At 39.0% G+C, this 18,660-nt stretch overlaps 1 protein-coding gene across 2 annotated transcripts in view; it reads left to right on the top strand.

The window, feature by feature from the left end:
• The window catches only part of brip1 (BRCA1 interacting DNA helicase 1), a 241,649-nt gene that overhangs the window by 209,463 nt on the left and 13,526 nt on the right, over window positions 1-18,660 (top strand). For both annotated transcript variants that reach the window (XM_087977199.1, XM_043718107.2), the window contains exons 17-18: window positions 8,240-8,352; window positions 10,346-10,428. In XM_087977199.1, the coding sequence (XP_087833325.1) occupies window positions 8,240-8,352; window positions 10,346-10,428 (196 nt within the window). The remainder of the gene's footprint in view (window positions 1-8,239; window positions 8,353-10,345; window positions 10,429-18,660) is intronic.

Raw genomic sequence — 18,660 nt, 5'->3', positions numbered from 1 at the left:
CTTTTTAGCTTTTAAAGCACCCATGATTTCTATTACATAACATTTGCAAAATTGTTTTACTGTGGATTTCTGAAGCAGAATATTTTAATGTAGAATTAGTGAATTGTGTGGAACATTTTTTTTTCAGTCTTCTGTTTTGATCAGTTAATATAGAATATCCCAGTAAAATCCTCTTCAGTTATGATTTTATTTCTCAGTTAACCTTTCTGACCAATTTTATCACTTATATGAAAAGGGAAAGGGACTTATTTTGCACAATTATCTGGATACCTTAATTATAGTTGTAGTCTGGACACCTTCCCACAAGTGCAAGAATCTGTCACCAGTTGACTGACCTACAAATAAAAGCCTACCGTGCAAACATAATACATTTCTGGCAAGCCGTACAGGCCAAGAGTGAGACACCCACCCCTCAGTGGATAATGTAAGTCCTTGAAGTTCTGCCAGCCTATCGGTCTGGCTAGCAGAATTAATAATTCCAACAAACCAGAACTGAATAGTTGGTGCTGCCACGCTGCAAGCAGGCATACTAATTACTCTGTTTTAATTAAATGTTGTAATTGTACCAGCCTCCACTACTTCCTCTGGCAGCTCATTCCATACATGCACCACCTTCTGCATGAAAAGGTTGCCCCTTAAGTCCCTTTTAAACCTTTCCCCTCTCACCCTAAACCTATGCCCTCTAGTTCTGGACTACCCCACCCCAGGGAAAGGACCTTGTCCATTTATCCTATCCATGCCCCTCATGATTTTATAAACCTCCATAAGATCACCCATCCCTAGCCTCTGATGCTCCAGGGAAAACAGCTATAGCCTATTCAGCATTTTCCGATAGCTCAAATCCTCCAACCCTGGCAAAACCTTGTAACTCTTTTCTGAACCCTTTCAAGTTTCACAACATCCGTCTGATAGGAAGGAGACCAGAATTGTATGCAATATTCTAAAAGTGGCCTAACCAATGTTCTGTACAGCTGCAACATGACCTCATAATGCCTATAGTCAATACTCTGGCCAATAAAGGAAAGCATACCAGACGCATTCTTCACTATCCTATTTATCTGCGACTCAACTTTCAAAGAGCTATGAACCTGCACTCCAAGGTCCCTTTGTTCAGCACCACTCTCCAGGACATTTCCATGAAGTGTATAAGTCCTGATTTGCTTTTCCAAAATGTGGTACCTCACATTTATCAAAATTAAACTCCATCTGCCACTCTTCAGCCCATTGGCCCATCTAATCAAGATTCCATTGTACTATGAGGTAACCTTCATCACTGTCCACTACACCTCCAATTTTGGTGTCATCTGCAGACTTACTAACTATACCTCCTATGTTCACATCCAAATCATTCATATAATGATGAAAAGCAGTGGACCCAGCACCGATCCTTGTGGCACTGCACTGGTCACAGGCCTCCAGTCTGAAGAACAACCCTCCACCACCATCCACTGTCTTTTGCGTTCGAGCCAGTTCTGTATCCAAATGGCTAGTTCTCCCTGTATTCCATGAGATCTAACTTTACTAACCAGTCTACCATGAGGAACCTTGTTGAAAGCCTTACTGAAGTCCATATAGATCATATCCATATAGATCATATAGCTCTGCCGTCACCAATCCTCTTTGTTACTTCTTCAAAAAATTTAATCAAGTTTCTAAGACATGATTTCCCACGCACAAAACCATGCTGACTATCCCTAATCAGACCTTGCCTTTCCAAATACATGTAAAACCTGTTTCTCAGGATTCCCTCCAACAACTTGCCCAGCATTGATATCAGGCTCACCAGTCGATAGTTCCCTGGCTTGTCCTTACCACCTTTCTTAAATAGTGGCAGCACGTTAGCCAACCTCAAGTCTTCCAGCACCTCACCTTTGACTATCAGTGATACAAATATCTCAGCAAGGGGCCCAGCATTCATTTCCCTAGCTTCCCATGGAGTTCCAGGGTGCTCCTGATCAGGTCCTGGGGATTTATCTACTTTTATGCATTTCAAGACATCCAACATCACCTCCTCTGTGATTTGGAAATTTTTCAAGATGTCACCATCTATTTCCCCACTTTCTATATCTTCCATATCCTTCTCTACTAAAAGCTGATGCAAAATACTCGTTTAGTAACTCCTCCATCTCCTGCGGCTCCACACAAAGGTCACCTTGCTGATCTTTGAGGGGAGAAAGTGAGGACTGCAGATGCTGGAGATAAGAACTGACTGAGAGAGGGACTCAGCTCTGATCTTTGAGGGGCCCTATTCCATCCCTAGTTACCATTTTGTCCTTAATGTATTTATAAAAAGCCTTTGGATTCTCATTAGCCCTGTTTGCCGAAGCTAGATCATGTCCCCTTTTTGCCCTCCTCATTCCCCTCTTAAGTATACTCCTACTGCCTTTATACTCTTGTGAGGATTCACTCGATCTCTGCTGTTTATATCTGAGATAAGCTTCCTTCTTTTTCTTAACCAAAACGTCAATTTCTCTAGTCATCCAGCATTCCCCACACCTACCAGCTTTTCCTTTAATCCTAACAGGAATATACTGTCTCTGAACTCTTGTTATCTCTTTTTTTTTTGAAAGCTTCCCATTTTCCAGCCGTCCCTTTACCTACAAACATCTGCCCCCAATCAGCTTTTGAAAGTTCTTGCCTAATACCGTCAAAATTGAGCTTCCTCCAGTTTAGAACTTCAACTTTTATATCCGGTCTATCCTATTCCATCACTATTTTAAAACTAATAGAATTATGGTCACTGAATCCAAATTGCTTTCCCATTGACACCTCAGTCACTTGCTCTGCCTTATTTCCCTAGAGTAGGTCATGTTTTGTACCTTCGCTAGTAGATACATCCACATATTGAATCAGAAAATTTTCTTGTACACACTGAACAAATTCCTCTCCAACTAAACCCTTAACACTATGGCAGTCCCAGTGTATGTTTTGAAAGTTAAAATCCCCTACCATAACCACACTGTTATTCCAGGTTATGGTCCAACAGGTTTAATTGGAAGCACTAGCTTTCGGAGCGCTGCTCCTTCATCAGGTGGTTGTGGAATACACGATTGTAAGACACAGAATTTATAGCAAAAGTTTACAATGTGATGTAACTGCAATTATACATTGAAAAATACCTTGATTGTTTGTTAAGTCTCTCATCTGCTAGAATGACCATGTTAGTCTCACTTCTTTCATTTGTAAATCACAAAACCTTTTTTTAAAAAGTTACATTCTGAAGTGAACTTTAACAATTGGTGTCATCCCAGATAATATATTGAAGGTGTTAGCCCCCTGTGTACTGTTGTCTGCGCCATACTGTTTAGACTGAATTTAATCTTAAAAAATGAATTAACAAATGAATCAGTTTTTAGATTAGAATCAGTCTAAACAGTATGGCTCAGACAGCAGCACACAGGGGACTTACACCTTCAATATATTATCTGGGCTGACATCAATTGTTAAAGTTCACTTCAGAATGTAACTTTTATATAAAAAGTTCTGCGATTTACATATGAAAGAAGTGAGACTAATATAGTCATTCTAACAGGTGAGAGACTTAACAAACAATCAAGGTACTTTTCAATGTATAATTGCAGTTACATCACACTGTAAACTTTTGCTATAAATTCTGTGTCTTACAATCGTGCACTCCACAGCCTCTTGATAAAGGAGTAGCGCTCCAAAAGCTAGTGCTTCCAATTAAACCTGTTGGACTACAACCTGGTGTTGTGTGATTTTTAACTTTGTACACCCCAGTCCAACACCGGCATCTCCAAATCACACTATCATTCTTAGCGATAACTGAAATCTCCTTACAAATTAATATCCCAATTTCCTGCTAACTATAGGGGGCCTATAATACAATCTCAAAAAGGTGATCATCCCTTTTCTTATTTCTCAGTTCCATTCCCAGGAATATCTTCCCTAAGTACAGTAATCATGCTATCCCTTATCAAAAACGCCACTCCCTCTCCTCTTGTGCCTCTCTGTCTATCCTTCATGTAGCATTTGTATTCTGGAACATTAAGCTGCCAATCCTGTCCATCTATGAGCCACATCTCTGTATTTGCTATGATATCCTAGTCCCATGTTCCTAACCATGCCCTGAGTTCATCTGCTTTCCCTGTTAGGGCTCTTGCATTGAAATAAATGAGGTTTAATTTATCAGTCCTACTTTGTTCTCTGCTTTGTTTCTAAGTGTTTGACTCGCCCCTTTTCCCAATTGTACCAGTCTCAGCTTGATTTCTTTCCTCACTATTTCCCTGGATCCCAACCAGCCTCCTTACTAATTTAAATCCTCCTGAGCAGCTCTAGCAAATCTCCCTGCCAGTATATTAGGCCCCTTCCAATTCAGGTGCAATCTATCCTCCTTGTACAGGCCACTTCTACCTTAGGAGAGATTCCAATGATCCAGAAATGTGAACCCTTCTCCCCTGCACTAGCTCCTTAGCAATGCATTCATCTGTTCTATCTTCCTATTCCTACCCTCACTGGCTCATAGCAGCGGGAGTAATCCAGATATTACTACTCTCGAGGACCTCCTTTTTAAATTCCTGCCTTTCTATATTCTCCCTTCACAATCTAATCCTGGCCCTTTCCTGTGTTGTTAGTTCCAATGTGTACAATGACCTAGTGCTGGTCCCTCTCTCCGAGACATCCTTGATCTTGGCGCTCAGGAGGCAACACACCATTATGATTTTTTGCTGCTGGCCGCAGAAGTATCTGTGCCTCTGACGAGAGAGTCCCCTATCGCAGTCAATCACTTGGAACCCGATGTATCGCTCACTGTGATATGAGGGACAACTCAGAATAAGAATGTTGTGGTATTTCCACCACCCAAATTTCAGTAATGTACTACAGTGATAGTTGTTATAGAGGAAAATTTTTGAAATCCATTGCTAAAATGATAAGTGCACAGATCAAGTGGGTCACTGGATCAAGATCCTAGAATCGCCTCCCTACAGCATTGTGGGTCTACATGCAATACGTGGACTGTAGTAATTCAAGGCAGATCACCACCACCTTCTCAAGGCAGAAGTGGGTACTGGAGATGCTGGAGATTAGAGTCAAGATTAGAGTGGTGCTGGAAATGCACAGCAGGTCAGGCAGCATCCGAGGAGCAGGAATTCCTGGTGAAGGGCTTTGCCCGAAACGTTGATTTTCCTGCTCCTCGGATGCTGCCTAACCTGCTGTGTTTTTCCAGTACCACTCTAATCTTGACCACCTTCTCAAGGGCAATTAAGGATGAGCAACAAATGCTGGCCCAGTCAGTGACACCAAAGTCCCACAAATTAATTTTTAAAATGGTGCCAAATTTGAATCCTTTATGTTTGCTATAGGAAAGAAGAGTTTTATCACACATTAAAACAACTTGAGGTAAATTAGATCAAATGATTTAATTAATTGGAAAAAAATTGTCAATAATACTAGGGATATAACATGGTAATGCAATTCGAAACATTTATTCTCTTGATGGATTATCATTTGTATACGTAAACAGCTTTTCACTATAACTTAATTCTGACCAACTTGTAACTCTTAATTTATGTTCCTGTGTTCACTGTTGTGCTTTTTTTACATATAGTTCATTTGTTCTGTTTATGTGAAGCACTTTGAAATTGCTTCCTAATTCTCAAAGCATTGTCATTCCACATCAGATTATAGACTGCTCATATTTGTTGAGGTGAAGATTGTGGACTGATTTGTATGAAAGTATATTGGAATCAATGTAAAGCATATTAAAATGAATGCAGCATCTAAACTTCATGGTTGCTTGATTTCCGCCTAGTTTATTTGTATTTGCTTGTTTGATTCAAGTTTCTTGAAATGAGCTTTAAACGTCATTCCTCTGTATAGCACTAAAATTTAAATATACTTATAGCAGAATCAAATTTAAAGTGACAGATTTGTGGAAAGATATAAACCCAGATTTTGCAGTTATAATGATGTTGAAATTGTCAACTTTCTCTGGCATTATTCTGTGAAATGGTCAGTGACTTCTGTCATCCAAACATGTAGATTTAAAATATAGAAATCCAGACATTGCTTAGAGGATTCCCTGCTCCTCCATAGATTCTGTCTTTGACACAAATTAAAATATTTTTTCATATAGTTTATGATACTTCAGATTGTTTAATGTGTATGCCTCAATCTTTATTCTGCTGTCTGTGAAGTTATGCAACAAAAGTGACTATTGAAATTTGCATACTACGTCCTGGTTTATTGCCTTTGCAAAACCATCATTGGATTGGCTGCTTAGCCAACTTGAGAGCAACACTACTTCGGAAGATTAGAGATTCCCCCTACAACCGGTTCCAGAATTAAAATAACATTGGAAAAAACTAATTATACACCACTGCTTGTTCGATGTTTGTGGATAGCTTTCTTTGAGATTAGTAGTGAGCACCATCAGTTTCAATTGATTGTAAAATTCACACTTGTAATGTTTTATGGTATTCAAAATGAATTAGTGTCGATCATTTAGTTTTCCCATCTAGAGAAGAGGAGGGTTAGCACCAAATATGTAAAATCACAAAGATTTGTGATTTTACATATTTACTGTTAATAGATAATGTATCTATTATTTACTGTACTGGTGTGATAAAAGCCTGCAATTTGAGAAAGCAAATCAACTTCTGTAGCTCAGTATATAAATCATAATCTCTATACCATTTTTTAATGCTGGACTGAGGAACATTAGCTATCTGCTGTATTTTGGTAGCAAGTTATACTTTAATCAGCCCTCTATTTCAGTATTTTCAGCATGTCATCTTGAAAGTGGCATTTGAAGCAATCTTAAAAATCAGTTAAAGTTTAAAGCTTTGTTTCTTGGAGCACTGTTGTATTTTGAATCAGTTCTTTTCAAAATTAGGACTTGTCTTTCACAAGTACATTAGACTGAGAAATGTGTTGAATCTTACAATTTGAGCCAGATCATTTTTTTTCATTACATTTAAATGTTTTGTCTGTTTAAATACTGTGAATACATAGGAGATTTCGTCAGATTTTGTTTTAGATCTTAACTTTACCACATCTATTTTACCTTCCATTCCCCACGAGGAAATTCAGTTGCCTTTCTTTAAAAATACGTGTATAAAATTCATCTGTAATTCTCACTTGAACAACTAACTTTGGCATCATGTACCCGCACTTCTAATTTGTAAAAGAATTGCAAAGCTCAATGTGATTCAGTTGAATGAATATGAAATACCTGTGAAACAATCACAGTAGTTAAATGCTGAAGACTGATCAATGGGGCCAACGGAATGATCCACAGGCCTTTAGTGTACTTTTCAACTCTTTTATGCATTTGAATTTGTGTACTTAATCAAAGGGAATATCATTACTTTTTCAAGAAATCTAGAAAGTACTTTTCAAGTGAGTAAAAGACAAGTCATTGTAATATATCCCTTTCTCTCTCTCTTTCTCCATCTCTCTCTCTCTCACTCCCCCCGTCTCCGTCTCCTCCATCAACTCACTTATTCCACCCTCCTCCAACACCACTATTCCCTGTCTTCACTATAAATACAACCTTTTCCTAGCTCCTGTCTTTTGAAGGAGGGTCACTGGACTCAAAATGTTAACACTCTTTTCTCACCACAGATGCTACCATTGAATTAACATTGCAATGCACTTTTTGAAGTACTTATTTATTGTGTGGCAACCCGTTCTTTTTTTTATTCTTTTGTAGAATGTGGGCATGGGCAGCATTTGTTGTCCATCGTTAATTGTCTGTCTTAAGGTGGTGGTGAATTGTCTTCTCTGCAGTCCGTGTATTGTAGGTACACCCACAGTGCTGTTAGGAAGTGAGTTCCAGTGACAGTGAAGGAACATCATGTAGTGCCAAGTCAGGAAGAATGCTGTATCTTGGAGGAAAACATGCAGGTGGTGGTGTTTCTCTGATCTGCTGCCCTTGTTCTTATAGGTAGTAGAGTTTACAAGTTTGAAAAGTGTTTTTGAAGCCATGTGAGACCGTTTCTACCTTTTCTTGCCCTATCCATCCTGAGTTGAGTTTCAATCTTCACTATGAAGACTGTCTGTTTCCAATTCTGTTGAAGATGAAAATCTGGCATGCAACAAAAAACTTTTGAAATATTCAGCAGGTTATGCAGCATCTGTCAAGAGAACCCAAGTCTGTCGACTGGCTGCATGATTTTTTTCTTTGTTTAGTCTTATATGAAAGTTCAGCCTTGCTATACAAGCTTTGACAATTTTAATGAGCAACTATTTATTTTTACTTGTTGTTCCTCTCCAGGTTGAACTGAAACGGAAATATAATGACCAGCATTCACGAACACGTGGTTTGCTTCCTGGTAGTCAGTGGTATGAAATTCAAGCATTTCGAGCGCTGAATCAAGCCCTGGGCAGGTAAAAGTTCATCGGTCAAAGAAATCCTCAATCAGCCAGCGTTTTGTGGTGGCCAATGAGGTTCTGCAGGTTCTAGTCCATTAAATAAGTCCAGTTAGTAGGAGAGGAACTAACAAGATTCCTGAGAGGCAAAAAATTGTACTTGGTAGAACAACTTTGTAATAGGCCAGTTAATTATTTTGCAACAGATGTACAGTATAAATAATAAATTTGTACCAATGTAATTATCTTGATATTAGGAATGAAATATAATCGCAGTTCATAAATGTTTGTGTGGAAAAAGTTTGATTGATTATGGTGTTGAAGCTCAAGAAATTATGGCAAAACTTTGAACGAAGTTCTAGCCAACATATGTCTATAATCTGTGGTTTGAAATTTATGCTGGTACCTAGGTAACTATTGCAAGCTTGTTTACACTGTACAAGACGTATACTGAATAACTGAATTTTCCAGGATAAATTCCCAAAAAATACATTTTTCACCTGGCTACATTCTTCTTCAAACAAATCCCTTGTTGCTAAGAAGCATATAGGTGATTTGTTTCCAGCTCTCTCCACTATACCTAAGATTGTAATTGAGAGTGCAGCAGAACGTTTGCCCATTAATTTTTAACCAGTTATGAGGGTTTCTGATTAAAATAATTTTCAGTCGTGCTGCAGCGAATTCAAAGTGAATCAAGAGGTAATGGTGTCCATGAGGCAATCAACTGGAATCCTTTTGAAATTGTGGGTTAAATAAGTACCAATTCCTCCAGTGAATCAAAGGCCAGAGTATTCTTATGATGTGGAGGTGCTGTGTTGAAGTGGGTTGGACAAGGTCAAAAATTACATGATACCAGGTTGTAGTCCAACAGACTTGTTTGAAACACAAGCTTGCAGAGCCTCGTTCCTTCTTCAGGTGCTAGTATTCCTAAATGAAGATGCAAATAATTAATGAATTCAAGTTTCTTGAAAGTTTGATAGCTTCCAAAGTGTGTTCATTCTATTTGAAATAATTGTACGCATTTGGAAATGTTTTGCTCACTCTTTCCAAATTGACTTTTCTATTTTTTGATCCATTATATATACCTTCTTCCTACCTTAAGAGGAATTGTTGTGTAATCTGAAGTGTGTTTTATAAGGTGGAACTTGCCTCTCTTCAGTGGAAAACTAGCAGCGCTTAACTAGCAGGAGTGAACATATCTATGAATAATTGTTTGTTAGTACAAAATTTGAGTATTGCTGAAAGAAAGGACACATTTTGCTGAAGCCTTCACCTTGTACTCATTTAAACAGTTGCAAGGATACAATTTCAAGGATTGAAGAAATTTAGCTTGTTTCATTTAGCCACAAATATGTGACATTAATTGGGGTGTGTCTGTGAATTGCATCAGTGCAACAATATAGCCCAGGCACTTTGATAATGCGCCTCATGCTCTTCCAAAACCATGATATTTGTTAGATTCTGGTATATTGCAACATCTCTAGTTACTTTATTCAAGATGACAAAAATTCAGCTCCACTTTAATATTTGTGCTGAAAAGGCCTTTGGGGTTGGAAATGATTGCCCGTCTTTTGGATGATTCCATGCCATTTGTAACTAGACCTTTCCATACAACCTAGCTGAAACAAAAGAGAAAACCCATGATGCAAGTTCAGAAGCCCTAAAAAAAACCCTCTGGTTGATCAGGTGACCCAAAATGTATTTAACTGGTAAGGTACTATTGTTTTCCAGCGTAATCTGTTCTTGATTTTTATGTGCAATCATCCCTTTTGGAGAATAATATCTGCAACATCTCACTGAATAAATGTAAGGAAAGATTCTGTGCAAACACTTACAGGATTCTCTTCCTTAAGGTTGTCCTCATTAGGAAACATAAAGCTTATGATTGTCTAATCATCCTCAGGAACAGAAATAGATAAATGTTAGTGGCTATTTTAAAAACTGCAAGTATTATTTATAATGAAGTATTATCAGAAGAAGCAGCATATTATAATTATGTTCACTCACTTAGGTGTATTCGACATAGGAATGACTGGGGAGCACTGATCCTAGTTGATGACAGATTTGGAAGTAACACCAAAAAATATATAACTGGTAAGGTACTATTGTCAAGTCCTTCAATGCTTTTGTTATCAAACTAATTAGAATTTGGTGAGCTCTGCCTTTCTTTAAAGGCTATTCAAGCTGAGGAAATCATTATTGTTCTACATAATATATAATACATGATCAAAATTATCATTTTGATAATATGCAATTGGTAGAGGTTAAGGAAGATGCTGTGAAAATTTTAATAAATTATTTCTTACAATGTCATATCCCGTTTGTACTTTGAGCTTTTTTTAAGTGATATTTCCATGTCATGTTTCATCCTTGGCAGATGAGCACTTTGCTCAATAGTTTCTGCCAGTGCCATATTGAAACAAGATGAAGGTTTTCTTTATTCACCCTTGGGACTTGGGCGTAGCTGGCTCGTTAGTAATTCACATTTAGGATTAACGTAAGGAGAGAAATGTCATCATTCAAGTGATTGTGAATGTTTGCAATTTTCTACCTCATAAAACTATGAATGCTCAGACATCAATTATATTAGACCGAAATTTTTGTATCGAAGCGAACCAAGGGATGTAAAAATTGGCAGAAAAGTTGTACCAAAGTAGCACATACAGCTGTGACCTTTTTGAATAGTGAAGCCAAACTTAAACGACCATGTTGACCAAGTCCGACGGCTCCTCTATATTATGAAACTGACAGCTAGAAGGTAAATGAGGTCCCCTATATTTTCTTTTTCTCCTTACAGGAACTCAGCAGTTGTACTTCATGACTGCTCTGTGGTAGCTGATTTGAAGTCTGAAGTTGATGTTCAGAGTACCTAATCTCTAATTTGTGTCTCAGCACTCTAAAATCTAGTGCATTTCATCATAGAGTCATAGAGATGTACAGCATGGAAACAGACCCTTCGGTCCAACCCGTCCATGCCGACCAGATATCCCAATCAATCTAGTCCCACCTGCCAGCACCCGGCCCATATCCCTCCAAACCCTTTCTATTCATATATCCATCCAAATGCCTCTTAAATATTGCAATTGTACCAGCCTCCACCACATCCTCTGGCGGTTCATTCCATACACGTACCACCGTCTGCGTGAAAAAGTTGCCCCTTAGGTCTCTTTTATATCTTTCCCCTCTCACCCTAAACCTATGCCCTCTAGTTCTGGACTTTCCGACCCCAGGGAAAAGACTTTGCCTATTTATCCTATCCATGCCCCTCATAATTTTGTAAACCTCTATAAGATCACCCCACATCCTCCGACGCTCCAGGGAAAACAGCCCCAGCCTGTTCAGCCTCTCCCTGTAGCTCAGATCTACCAACCCTGGCAACATCCTTGTAAATCTTTTCTGAACCCTTTCAAGTTTCACAACATCTTTCCGATAGGAAGGAGACAAGAATTGTACGCAATATTCCAACAGTGGCCTAACCAATGTCTGTACAGCCGCAACATGACCTCCCAACTCCTGTACTCAATACTTTGACCAATCAAGAAAAGCATACCAAACACCTGCACTCCAAGGTCCCTTTGTTCAGCAACACTCCCTTACCATTAAGTCTATAAGTCCTGCTAAGATTTGCTTTCCCAAAATGCAGCACCTCGCATTTATCTGAATTAAACTCCATCTGCCACTTCTCAGCCCATTGGCCCATCTGGTCAAGATCCTGTTGTAATCTGAGGTAACCCTCTTCGCTGTCCACTCCAATTTTGGTGTCATCTGCAAACTTACTAACTGTACCTCTTATGCTCGCATCCAAATCATTTATGTAAATGACAAAAAGTAGAGGACCCAGCACCGATCCTTGTGGCACTCCACTGGTCACAGACCTCCAGTCTGAAAAGCAACCCTCCACCACCACCCTCTGTCTTCTACCTTTGAGCCTACTAGTTTAAATCCTCCCAAGCAGTTCTAGCAAATTTCCCTGCCAGTATATTATTCACTAAAACATTTGGATACCACCCAATTTTATAATAGCAATAAACATAGATGGTGCAACACATTTAAGCATCAATTTGTTGGAATATGCAGTATTCAGAGTGCAGATTCAGAATCATAAATTGATACTCATTACGTTTTGAGTCTTACTGTCAAGATGATAAGGAGGTAATTGAGATTGGAGTGCTTTGACCCAATCATTCTAGCTGCTTCCAGGTTGGTTATTCATGACTTGGAAAGATTTGGTACTGTTTTGCTGCATCATCAGATGAGTTTGAGATATGGATTTATGAGTACGGTTTTTCAAGATGCAAAGCTTACTTCTGTTGTACTGTCCTATTTGTGTATTAACATAAGTCACTGGGCCTCTATGTTTCGCCGTGAGTAGATTTTAAAATAGATATTGTTTTATATATAGATACTTCTCCATAATAGCCATTTTTTACAAGTTGGCAGTTTCTCAAATTAAAAACACACTCTACATAATGAGTTGCTAATCTTGCATGAAATTGAATATCTGAATAAGCTTACCTTGCTCAATTGTTCCTCCAGAGCAGTCACTTACAGAAATTTATAGGCATTGTGAAAGAAGGTGATTGCTGCTGGATTGGTTAGAAAAGTTGTATGGGATGGTAGAATCTTGAGAAAAAATAAAGAATATTTGTTTAAATTGATAAAATAAAACTTTATCTTACTTTTCAACATTGAAAATCCTGAATCAAATGGATAGTTTGCACTCAAATGTTGCATCAAAATTATGAATATAAAATTACTGCCCTTCTGTCACTGGATGGTGCTATAACTCTGTTTTGGCTTTCAGATTTCTAAGATAATGCAAAACAGCTGCTTGAGATATGACTGGACTATAAAATTTTTATTTGCATCAGAGTCTTAAGTAATGCTGCTGTTACTTGCCAATACAGCAGAATTTAGCTAAAAACAGAGTTATGCAGCGTATGTTATACTTCAAATTAGCCAAATTAACCTTTTTCTGTGCTGAATAACGCTATGTGATTAACAGAGCAAATGCAATGATCTAATGCTTTAAGAGTTAAGGAAAATAGTTAGTTCCTAGTGTACCCATGAGTGTTTAACTTGTAAAATTTTATAGAGCACATGAGCACCTGTAAATTTTTAGAGGGTACATTCAAGTGAAGTGTTATGACTTTTAGAATGCCATACATTTGAAATATGGTCAATGGGAAATCTTTCAATTCCGAAGGGGGAGATGGAAGATTGAACAATTTTGCAAAAGGTTTTTTAGCCTACCATTCTTGTATCTGAATTTATTTTCTCATCTTACTTATGCCCTTTTTAAGTATTAGCATATTTCCTAAACTACTTCCAATGTGCTTGTGAGTCAGTCAGTGACCTCCTACTTGCCTTCTACCCTCTTCATGTGAGAAAATATAGAAGTAAATCTCTCTTCACTGTTCCAACAATATGTCTTGGCTTCAGTTTCAAAAAGCACCCCATAATACATAAGTGTGTTGTTTTCATTTCCTACGCCAGAATTTTTGAGGACTTTGAGTCAACTACCAATTAGCACTGAATAATAGGCCTTTTTATGCTATGGATTTGAGCATAAGAACTGGATTGACACTGCCTCAGCTTAATTCAGTTAGAACCTTTCTGGAGAGATTTTCATTCCATTAGTAAGGCTGAAGTCCCAACCTGCATTTGAAAGGTAAAAGGACAGTGTTTAAATCCACGGCACCTGGTTGCATGATTTTAAGGGTTCATTTCATACCCAGATTTGGGAATTAACAAACGTTGTTCTTTGACTGTATCACCATTCATCAACTCCTGGGAAACTGTGTTTGGCATAAAACAACTGTGACATTGCAAGGACAAGGTCAAAAATTACATGATACCAGGTTAGAGGGAGAGCTATTGCTATCGCATTGTATACGAAAAGCACAATGTCTTCAGAATAGGAAGGAAAAAAAAAATTGAGAAATGAATGGGGTGAATTAAATGTTCAGAAGTCAGTTAATGAAAATGAACAAGGGTGCATAGTTTGGTAGTACAGAACTTGGATATTGCTGAAAAAAACTTATGTTGAAATATTTTTTTCAGTTGTGCTCAAATAAATAAATAGCACTGTGTGTGTGTTTGATGGGGGAGAAAGGACACAAACTGATGGGACAAATAATACTTCCAGGTTGTAAATCTGTGCAGAAGAAGCAGTAGTGCTTCATTAAAGAGTTTAATGAATAACCTGGACAATGAACCCTCCTATCTGCTTCCGTATTGAAAGTGGCTAATGTACCATTGCTGTCAGAATTGTAGTGTAGTGCATTGTCAGCCTCCTTTATAGAGCACTGGGAGAAAGTGATGATTGCAAGTCTGGAGAGTCAGAATCGAAGGGCTTATGCTGCTCCTGACCTGCTGTGCTTTTCTAGTGCCACACTTTTTGACTCCTTAATAGAGCATTACAGCACAAAGTGCCTGACTGTTAAAACATTTATTGGGGATGGCTGTGATGCTGAAATAGAAGGAATTATAGATGTTTGCTGCCTGTGCATTGCAGGTAGCTAAGTCATTGCACACCTTTTTACTTAAGGTGCAAGTGTAAGTCACAGGTCTCTAGAGGAACTTGAGCTTTGTTTTGCAGTGCCCCTTTATTATTTCCAGAAAATGGATGCTGTTAAATCTACTAACTGTTGTGGTTGTGTATGTCCTGTGTACTGAATTTTCAGGCTGACCACTCTTTCTTCCCTTACTCTATACTTTCAGACTAACCTGTTTTACTCTCATTTTACTCTGTTTCTCTGCTGATCTCTCTTCTTCTTTATCAAGTGTAGTATATCTGTTAATACCTACTATAACTGTGCAGTATGCCTGGGAATTCATTCATGTTAATTTCTATTACTGCTGTGGCAGTGTTGATAATTTTCATCTTTTCTCATTTCGACCTCAGTAAACGTTGCTGGACTTGCTGTTGTCTCAGCTCATCTGCTGGTGAATGCATCAGTAATACTTTCATTACTACTTGACCATTTCTCACTGGCCTGCTACAGTCTCGTCTTCATAAACTTGACAACATCCAAACTTTTGCTGCCTTTAACTTGCTCAGTCTTGTTCGTCTAATGCCTTTGTATTTGCTGAACTGTATTTGCTCCCACTTAACCAAAGTCTTGATTTTAAAGTTCTCGTCTTTGTTTTCAAATTCCTACACTGCCTTTTCCCCTCCTTATCACTGTAATCTCCTCCAACCTTATAATTTTCCAAGATATCTGAGCTCATCCTAGCAATAGTCTCTTGTGCATTCCCTGTTTTTTCTTGCCATCATGGGGGACTACACCTCCTGCTGCCTATTACCATAAACTCTGGAATTCCATCCTTAATCCCTTAAAATATCACAAGCGTGCCCTGTACATATCAGAAATACACAAAGGATAGAGGAGATTAGTGGGCATTCCATTAAAAGTGTACTTTTCTTGGTGACCAACAATATGTTAAAGTTGGTTTATATGCAGAAATAGGGTGGGTGAGGGGGTAAGAAGTAAACAATAGGTGGGGATAAAGTCCAAAGAGAGAGAAGATAGTTGGACAAAGGAGTGGATAATGGTCTGGCTAAGAAAGTGAATAGCTGTTAATGGAGACTGTTACTGGCTATCAAAAAAGTTGTGTGTCATGGCAGACTATGTGATAACAAGGCCTGCTGTGTGGGGTTGGGGGCTAGGGCATGGGAGAGTTCTGGCCCTAAAAGTATTGAACTCTGTATTGAATCTGGAGGGCTGCAGGATCCCTTTGCGGAAAATGTGGTGTTGTTCTTCCAGCTTACACTGAGCTTTGCTGCTCAGCAAACCTGAGATAGAGATGTTGGCCAGGTAACAAGGTGGTGTGTTAAGGTGCCAGAAATCTAGAAGCTCAGGCTCTTTTTTGCAGGCAGAACATAGAGGTTCTGCTATGCGGTCACCCAGTCTATGCTTCATTTCCCCAGTTTAGAAGAGGCCACATTGTGAGCAATGAATGCAGTAGACTTGTTTGTGTGAAGTGCAGATAAAGTGCTACTTCACCTGGAAGATATGTTTGGACCCTTGGATAATGAGGAGGGTGGAAATAAATGGGCAAATGTTACACCTTCCACGGTTTCAGGGAGGTGTTGGGTGATGGAGGGGGGGAGGCTGTTGGAAGTCAAGGAAGAGTGGACCAAGGTATCCAGATGGAATGGTCCCTGCAGAAGGTGGACAAGGGAAGCGAGGGGAATGTGTGTCTAGTGGTGACATCTCACTGGAGATGGCAGAAATGGCGGCTGATGATCTTCTGAATGTGAATGCTGGTGGGATGGTAGGTAAGGACAAGGAGAATCCTATCGCTGTTGCGGGAGGGAAGGTTGGAGGTATGGGTGGAAGTGCAGGAGATGGGTCAGACCCAGTTGAGGCCCCCTCAACAACAGTGGTAGGGAATCCTCAATTGAAGAAGGTAGATATTTTGGAGGCTCCCTTGTCAAAGTTGGCCTCATTGGAACATGTGCATTGAGAGAGAGAAACTGGAAGAATGAAATGGAGTCTTTACAGGAAGTAGGGTGCGAGGATGTATAATCCAAATAGCTGTGGACGTCAATGTATTTATAGTGGATATTAATGGCCAGTCTATCCCCAGAAATGGAAACAGATGCAGAGGAAGGCAAGGAATGAGTCAGAGATAGACCAGGTGAAAGTGAGGGTAGGGTAGAAATTGGAAATGAAATCGATGAGCTTTTCCAATTCCAGATGAGAGAGGGAAGCAACACCAATTATATCATCAATATATCAGAGAAAGAGTTGTGGATGGGGGCCAGAATAGAACTGGAACAAAAATTATTCCACATACCCAACGAAGAGACAGGCATAACTAGGGATCACGCGAGTACCCATGGCCAGCCCTCTGATCTGAAGAAAATGAGAGGAGTTAAATGAAAAGTCTCCATTAACAACTATTCACTTGCCAAGCGAGATCATTATCCATTCCTTTGTCTGTCTGTCCTTTGTTTGTCTCTTTTTGGGCTTTATCCCCACCTATCATTTCCTCCTTACTCCCTTCCTCCAATCTATCTTCTGCATATAAACTGGCATTTTCCTCGCTACCATCTGAGGAAGGGTCACCATTACCGAAACGTTAACTCTGATTTTTCTTCACAGATGCTGCCAGGCATTCTGAGCTTTTCCGGCAACTTCCATTTTTGTTTCTGATTTACAGCATCTGCAGTTCTTTTAATTTTTATTTAATGAAATTCCATCCTGTGCTCAAATCTAACATTGAAATGGAGCAATTAAACTAACTCCTTTTCCTCAATGTGTTAATTGTGAAGTTTGACAGTAGATTTCAACCACTGTCTAGTGAAAGTCTACATTCACTGGTCAATGTGCCTATTGGAATTCCAACAATCCCTCACACTAAGATCAATCTTATTGGCAGCCTCGTGAGTAAGGCCATAGCCATCTGCTCATCATGTAAACTCGATGCTGTGATGAGGCATTTCAAAACTATCCTGCATGATATTGTGATTCGGAGATGCCGGTGTTGGACTGGGGTGTACAAAGTTAAAAATCACACAACACCAGGTTATAGTCCAACAGGTTTAATTGGAAGCACACTAGCTTTCGGAGCATCGCTCCTTCATCAGGTGATAGTGCTATAAATTCTGTGTGTTAGGATTGAGCCCTCCACTATCACCTGATGAAGGAGTGATGCTCCGAAAGCTAGTGTGCTTCCAAATAAACCTGTTGGACTATAACCTGGTGTTGTGTGATTTTTAACTCTGCATGATATTGGCTTCCTTGATCAAATCATTCCTGCTGCATATTGTGAAAATTCTTGAATTTGTTCTCCAGTTTTGGTCCTGAGTGCTGCCCATTCTTCCTCAAATTACCTGGAAGGTGTGATTGTTTCAAAGGTTTGAGCAATGGGTAAAGATTGCTGTTTTACACCACTCCAGTGTGGTAAACCAACAAGTGGCTTTCTCCACTAATAGAATGCTGCCGTTAAGCCAAAAAGACCTTCTGACTATCTCAGAAGTGTGATGAGTTTCAGAGCCAATGTGATGCAAGAAAGGTAGACCATATGTCTCAATGACTGGCAGATCATATCAAACAACACATCCCGGTAACCATTTGCAGTGAGAAACATACTGGTTTTCTGCTCAACCAGACGATACTTGTAAACTTTCAAAAAGTACATCCATATTTAAATGTGATTCTGCTATAGAAAGTTGCATATTAGGTAATTTAGACCATGCTAAAAATTACACTGGAAAGCAATTGAATTATCAGTTGAATTCACATTGTGATGCATTTGCATGTGCTAGAAGCTACATACATAAATTCACAGGACTTTATTTTCTGTAGGCAAAAG

Source organism: Chiloscyllium plagiosum, unplaced genomic scaffold (assembly GCF_037043375.1).
Source record: "Chiloscyllium plagiosum isolate Xiang-an unplaced genomic scaffold, Cpla_swu_hap1 HiC_scaffold_31, whole genome shotgun sequence".
Lineage (NCBI taxonomy): Eukaryota > Metazoa > Chordata > Chondrichthyes > Orectolobiformes > Hemiscylliidae > Chiloscyllium > Chiloscyllium plagiosum.
The sequence above is the reverse complement of the archived record's forward strand: the minus strand, read 5'-3'. Positions and strand labels throughout refer to the sequence as shown.